Genomic DNA, 7,175 nt, shown 5'->3' on the forward strand with positions numbered 1-7,175 from the left:
TTTTCTTTCTTAGGCTAGGTATAGTGGTACATGTTTTTTATTCCAGCATTCAGGAAGCAGAGGCAGGAGGATCTCCATTTACTGAGCTCACCAACAAAAAAAAAAAAAAAAAAAAAAAAGAAAAAAATCCTCCCTTAAATCACATAGACAAATCAGTGAAATCCTAGACGCCAGGGCCCATGGTGCCAGAGGCTAGAAGGGCGGCTGAGTGGTTGAGAGAGCTTGCTGTACAATCCCGAGGACCAGAGTTCAGAGCCCAGCATTTGGACAATAAGCAGCACATCCCCTAAATACCTTTAACTCCAGCTCTGTGGAATCTGACACTCTTCTAGCCATGTGTTCACTGGTATCCATATGCACCCATATGTACGTGGGTGTACATGCTCAGACAGACACATATATACACATAAATGAAATAAATCTTTAAAAAAACACATAACATCCTCAGTGCCTGTACATAGGAGATTATCAATAAATAGCTGAACTATAGATATGGGCAATAAAAAAAGGTAAGATCACTAAGAGGAGAACCTGAGCTGAGTCTCAAGTGATTGATGCTTCCAGGCAAAGAACTAGCTCCAATAATGTCTTAGTGATGTTGCTGGGGGCAGAACCCAAGGGCATATGCCTTCTAGTGCTGTAGTCTCTGAACCATCTTCAAATAACATCTTGAATTAAGATCCACCTGCCCTAAGACCATTTTTAAATATAATAACCACTGAACACACGGCCAGGCATGTTTGTGGGGCACACCTTTAATAGCAGCACCTTGAAAACAGAGACAGGAGAACCTCTGTGAGTTTGAGGCCAGCCTGGTCTACAGAGGAAGTTCTAGGATATCCAGAGCTATACAAAGGACTGCATCTCAAACTAAATAGGTAAATAAATAGATTTTTTAAAATTTTAAACACAAAATTACAGTATAGCCCACAATTTGCTAATTACTATAAACCTAGCTAATTGCGTATACAAAGCCAACTTTAAAGAGGCTTACTTAGCATTTTAAGAAATGGAAAGAGGTAATAGGCATACAATTTTGATTTTATTTAAAGCACACAAGTCAGTCTGAAGAGATGGCTCAGCGACTAAGAGCACTGATTGCTCTTCCAGAGGTCCTGAATTCAATTTACAGCAACGACATGGTAGCTCATAACCATCTGTAATGGGATCGGATGCCCTCTTCTGGTGTGTCTGAAAACAGCTACATTGCACTCAAATAAAAATAAAATAAAAATAAATAAAATAGCTGGGCGTGGTGGCACACGCCTTTAATCCCAGCACTCGGGAGGCAGAGGCAGGCGGATCTCTGAGTTCGAGGCCAGCCTGGTCTACAAAGTGAGTTCTAGGACAGCCAAGGCTACACAGAGAAATCCTGTCTTGAAAAACCATAAATAAATAAATAAATAATAAAATAAATCTTAAAAAAAATAAATCCCACAGGTCTATAATGTATTTAATGCCACTTTCTCAAAGTACAATGAAGTAACTTTTCAGATAATTGATATCACTAGACAAATTACCGTATTTTCATCATCCCCCCAAATCTCTCTGGCTTCTTCATAACTACAGAACTCTTCATAGCACTCTCTCTCCAGGTCCCCAGGAGTGAAGAGTTCTAAATCAAATCTATTGTTCAGGAGGCGGCGGCTCATAAAGATGTTTGCTGCTGCTTTTGATGCAAAGACTAAAAGAGAAAAAAAAAGATGTCAAACGCAATAAAGATAATGCAGAAACTTCCCCTTTTTACCTGGAGGAAAAAGAAATCATTCTCTTGACTTGGGTGACCTGTACCAGCCTCTCTTGGATGCCTTTCACATTGGCCTCCACAAGTAGCATCTGTAAAGGCATCCTGGGAGGTGTTGGCAATTCCAGACAATACGTGAGATGCTTATGCCCCAAATTATTAATATAAAAATTATTAAAGGATGACTATCTTTCTAGATGATTTTTTTCCACTGTAAACAGCAGATGAGACGACTCTATTTCCAAAGGTTAGTTCCCTATTAATTTTCCTTCCCACCTTTTTTCTTTATAGTGGTAGGATTCAACTGAGGGCCTATTAATAATAAGTTACTATGCTTTTTTGGGTGCATGTGTGTTTGAGTGTGTGTGTGTGTGTGTGTGTTTGTAATGTATGTCTATGTGTGCACATGTGTGTATTTGTATGTGAGATGTGTGTGCTCATGTGTTGGTGCCCCTACCCATCTGGAGGCCGGAAGAGAATGTTAGGTATCCTGTTCCATCTCTCTCCATCTCTTTCTCTGAGGGAGAGTCTCTCACTGAACCTGAAACTCGTAACACTGGTTATTCTGCCTGGTCAGCAAACTCCCAGACTCTAGCTGTGCTGGGGCTACAGGTACAGGAATTTGTGGCTTTTTCATGAGTGATGTAGATCAAGGTTGAAGTTGTCAGGGTTGCAACAAGAGCTCTTACCCATTCAGCTGTCTCCCCAGCCCTAAATTAACATTTATAGGTTGAGGGTTTTATACAAGCTTATACTAAAAGACAGAATTCTATACTCCTAAATTTATAAAATTATATGCTAATTAGGAGATTAACTCACATCCACTCATCCCACCCTCCAGATAAATGCCCACAGTATTTTGTGGGATCTCTTCTAGTGAGAACTATAATGAGGTGGAACGTTTGAGAGGGTGAGGCAGGAGGACCTTGACCCGGAAGTCAGCCTGGGCTACACAGCAAAGTTGATAGCAAAAAAATGAGGAAGGGGGACAGCAATATGATTTCTGTGATTCATATTATTTATTATTATTATTATCATTATTCCAGAGTGTTAATGTCCTACTCTTCTTTCCTGGCAGTGCTGGAGCTGGAAGCCAGGGCATCACACGTGCTGGGCCAGCACTCTTTCACGGACAGGCCCAGTCCTAGTGACAGTTTTTCTGTTATAACAACATTCAAGCTAACCTTATATATAACCTTCAAGGCCAGCTCTGTTTTCCCCTGCTTTCCTCATGCTCTCAGGAGAAACGCTGTCAAGTTTGCTTCTGTTTGTTAAGCAGCAAACTTCCCTGGAATGCCTAGGGCTCCCAGTGAGGGCTGCTACCTTCTTCCTTCCTTTTGACCACTGTGTGTGTGGCGGGGGAGGGTGCATGACTTTTGCGCCTGTGTTTTTCTTGTGCTGAATGCTCCTAAGAGGTTGCCTGTCCATGCAGTCCATTGTTACAAAAGCACTACTAAGATATTCCATCCTTCTCTTCTGTTTCCTAAATGAGATCCTTCTGCTTCAACAGTGTCCTAAGAGTTTTAGCAGACCTCTCTGGGGGCTCCCTTCCCCACCCTCGGTTTAATTACTTCCAGATTCACAATCTCACTTTGTATAGTTTCAGTTACCCTAGGCCAGCCAATGCCTAAACATGTGGAATGGAAGAGTCACCCAGCATCCTGAGTAACATGCTCCTGCCCTTCCATTTAGTCCTCTCACAGCATCCACTGCCAGCCCGTTAGCCATTTTGAACAGACCATGTTTGGTGGTATGCCATGTTTATTCACAGGCTTTAGTACTATCTGAGGTTTCAGGGATATTTGGGGATGAAGGGGTGGGGGTTGGGAGATGGGGGCGGGGTAGGGGTGAGAGTGGTGGTAGTGGCTGGGACACACCGACTGAAGATAAGGGGAGGGGTAGTGTGCCTCTTGCATTCCCATGAGCCTGTCTCACGTGCAGATGGGAAGCACTGCCTGTGCCTGTGTCTCACAAGGCTCTCCCAGCGTGAGCAGCTGCTGCTTACTCTTCCCGGGTGCTTCAGGGGCCTCCCTTCCTGTCTTACTTCTGTCACTGAGCTTTGATCATGTAATTAGACCAGGGACTTGCACTTTTTTGTTTGTTTGTTTGTTTGTTTGTTGAGACAGGGTTTCTCTGTGTAGCCCTGGCTGTCCTGGAACTCACTCTGNAGACCAAGCTGGCCTGGAACTCAGAAATCCACCTGCCTCTGCCTCCCAGGTGCTGGGATTAAAGACATGAGCCACCACTGCCCAGCTTGCATTTCTTAAATAAAGAAAATATCTAATAAGAACAAAGCGAAGCAAACAAAAAATATCCTTATTCTAAGGTTAATCAGGAACAGCATCTATCATTTGCATTGTTAAATACTTTTTAAATGAAAAATGGAATTCGAATGAAGGGCTTCATGTTCTTGGCTGAGAAGAAAGCTCTTCCTAAGACAAGAATGACAGTCCTTTCTCCATCTCTAGCGGCCAGCAGAGGGCCTGACACACAAAGTGTGCTTATATATGCCTCCTGACTCATTTTCATTTCCTGCAACCAGCTGTAGCCCTCTGCACTTGGCTCTGACTTCTGGATTCTTTTATGATGTTTGTGACAGTAACTCCAGTGCCTGCCATGTGTATAAACCAATGTACTCACAACCATCCCAGAGAGCAGTCTCTGTGTCTTACCTGAGCATAGACCATACTACAGCTCGCCTTAGGGATAATGGAGGGCGCGAGGAAACACAAAGATCCCTTTCATTCTAACGACCTCTCTCTTGTTTCAAATTTGCCTATTCAAATTGCCTAGAACTTTGCTGTTAGAATGTGATTCCTTTAGGCTGAAGTATTGCCCTTTCCTAACACACACACACACTCACATGGAGTGAGGGAGCACACTTCATCAATCATTCAAATGTCTGTCAGGGGTATTAATGGCAGATCCTATTGAGAACTGGATCTGATAAAGGAGATAAGGGATATTAAAGGACAGGAATGTGTGAGTTGAGTAACCCCAAGGTGCTGGTGCTCGTGGCAAAACCCAGTGACTAAGTAGGGGGAAGGAAGCGGAGAGCTAGGGCTTTTTTTTTTTTTTTTTCTTTTTTCCTTCTCACTTCTGGTTTTGCTAGGTTAGGCTTTTAAAATGGAAGCAGGAACCAATTTGTGACCTGTAACCGAAAATCCGGGCCAGCAAGCTACACTTAATCTCTCAAGCATCTGCCTTTATCTACACAACGTTTGGAACAAAGACCAGAAGGGTCATCCTACCTTCCAGCCCTTGCTCTGGATCTCACAAATCCAGACTAGGGGACAGGATGTGGCTCAGCGGTAGAGCACTTGTCTATAGGGGACTCCCAGCGGTGCACAAACAAGTCCTGACAAGAGTCTGGCCTCTCTGTCAGTCTTCCAAGAAGCAGCCTTGCTCTTTATAACTAACACACAGCTTCATCTAGGAAAAGGCAACTCACTGACTTTCGGACTTCGAAAAAGGCTTTCAATTTAGTCAACCACAAACCAGGTGTTAAACATCTGTTTACTAAGGGAGATACGTTTGTACATATTATAGTTAAAAACCCACAACTCTAAACAAGAAAGCCACAAATTAAAACAAAGGATATGCTGTTGCACTGTGGTTCACGGGGGCGTGTAATTCCCCCTACCACACTTTGGCTTGAGATCTATCTACACAGTAGACTGCAACTGGTTTCAGAAGGGTTTTCCCCCAATCGGCAGCCATGCTTGCTTACCTTCTTCTGGGGCATGTTCGGAATCCTTTAGGCTTCTGATACAATGAGGAACTGCGAGGGTAAGTCTGGGCAGCTGGCTGAGTACGATCAGAAGTGGAAACATAGTCTAGCAACTGTCAAACAAACTAAAACAAAAGTGACAAAGACATTAAAAAAAGAAAAGCAGCCCAAGTTTCAGCTGGTTGGGTTTTAGTCGGAACTGAGTCAACGACCTGTTGCACCCCACGCGCCGCTTTTAATCTATGGGACCCAGGGCGCTCCGGGCAGGTGGCACCTCCGGAGCGCCTGGGAACAAAAGGTGCTCCCGGGAAGCTGCCGAGGAGAGTTCGGACACTGGCCCAGGCAGACGCGACTCTCGCCCACGCTGACAGGCAGCTAGGTGCTGGAATGCCACTGTCGAGACATCGTCTCTGGATGACTCTCCCACTCCTCCCCGCCCCGCCTCGGCGCCCGTCGCCGCACCTGTGTCCCGGGGCGCATGTTCCAGCAGCCCCTGGGTAGGAGCCGAGTTATCCGCTTGGCCCGGAGGTGGCCTGGCCCTGAGTCGCGGACGCGTCTGGATCTCGGCGACAGTCGGAGCCTAGCTCTTCGCGGCTCCAAGGCGACACCAGGACGCAAAAGAGGCGCCCAGGATCCGCGCAGGGGCGCTCGGGGAACGTGCGCTGCACGGGGCCCAGCTTGTGTGCTGGAGCCACTCCCACCGCTACGGGACAAGGAGGTCACCTGGCAGCGCTCCTCCTCCCGCTCTCGGTCCCCAGCCCTTCTCCACTGCGACCGGGACGCTCACACTTTGGCGGCCTATCAGAGCGCCCTAGGCACCACCAGAGTTTTGAGCCCGAAGCTTGGGCTCCCGAGGTTACCTTCGGTCAGCTGTTCTCGCAGGGTGGTCCAGGGGTGAGAACATAGCATTCATCCGAGAAAATATACTTTGTTAGTGATTTGCATTGTCACATGACCAAAAATTAATTAATAGCAATTACAAAGTTCTCAGATGTATTTCACCAGGTCTGGGTTGTCTACAAAATACTTTCAATATGCCCCGAGTCAAAATTGTTTCCATGACAACAATGCAAGGTTTCTTTCACCTCTTTTACTTTCATTCTTTCCCTCCTTGGGTTTACAGTGGAAATTTCCAGAAGCTGTTTGACATGTGATGATATCATCACTCTGCTAATAAGCCTCCAGTGGATGAATACTGGTGATGTTTAGTATCTTCCATACTACTAGGTTAGTGTCCGTATGTAAATTTAAACAAAATGTGACACATTGTGTTTGTTCTCAGCATATTTCTGCTTTTATTAGATATCTTTGGCCATAGCTACCCATGTACCCAGACAGCTAAAAAGTTCATCCTTCTTGAACAAGTAATCTTAGATCTTGAACTTTTCTTTTTTTTTTTTTTTAAAGATTTATTTATTTATTATATGTAAGTACACTGTAGCTGTCTTCAGACACTCCAGAAGAGGGCGCCGGATCTCGTTACAGATGGTTGTGAGCCACCATGTGGTTGCTGGGAGTTGAACTCTGGACCTTCGGAAGAGCAGTCGGGTGCTCTTACCCACTGAGCCATCTCACCAGCCCGATCTTGAACTTTTCGTTCAGTTTTTTTTTCTTTCTTTCTTTTTTTCTTTCTTTTTTTCTTTCTCTCTCTCTCTCTCTCTCTCTCTCTCTCTCTCTCTTTCTTTCTTTCTTTCTTTCTTA

At 44.8% G+C, this 7,175-nt stretch overlaps 1 protein-coding gene across 2 annotated transcripts in view; it reads right to left on the bottom strand.

Annotated features, from left to right (window-relative positions):
- Prrg4 (proline rich and Gla domain 4) overlaps nucleotides 1–6,411 on the bottom strand; it is an 18,868-nt gene extending 12,457 nt beyond the window's left edge. Inside the window, exons 1-3 of one of the 2 annotated variants that reach the window (XM_029470275.1) lie at nucleotides 6,335–6,411; nucleotides 5,475–5,599; nucleotides 1,521–1,684 (exon numbers count right to left, since the gene is read on the bottom strand). In XM_029470275.1, the coding sequence (XP_029326135.1) occupies nucleotides 1,521–1,684; nucleotides 5,475–5,577 (267 nt within the window). In that variant the 5' untranslated portion in view covers nucleotides 5,578–5,599; nucleotides 6,335–6,411. Of the gene's footprint in view, nucleotides 1–1,520; nucleotides 1,685–5,474; nucleotides 5,600–5,936; nucleotides 6,241–6,334 lie in introns of those variants that run through there. The other variant, XM_021156914.1, reaches the window with a different exon arrangement.
- Nucleotides 6,412–7,175: the final 764 nt, after the last annotated feature.

This window comes from Mus caroli, chromosome 2 (assembly GCF_900094665.2).
Source record: "Mus caroli chromosome 2, CAROLI_EIJ_v1.1, whole genome shotgun sequence".
Taxonomy (NCBI): domain Eukaryota; kingdom Metazoa; phylum Chordata; class Mammalia; order Rodentia; family Muridae; genus Mus; species Mus caroli.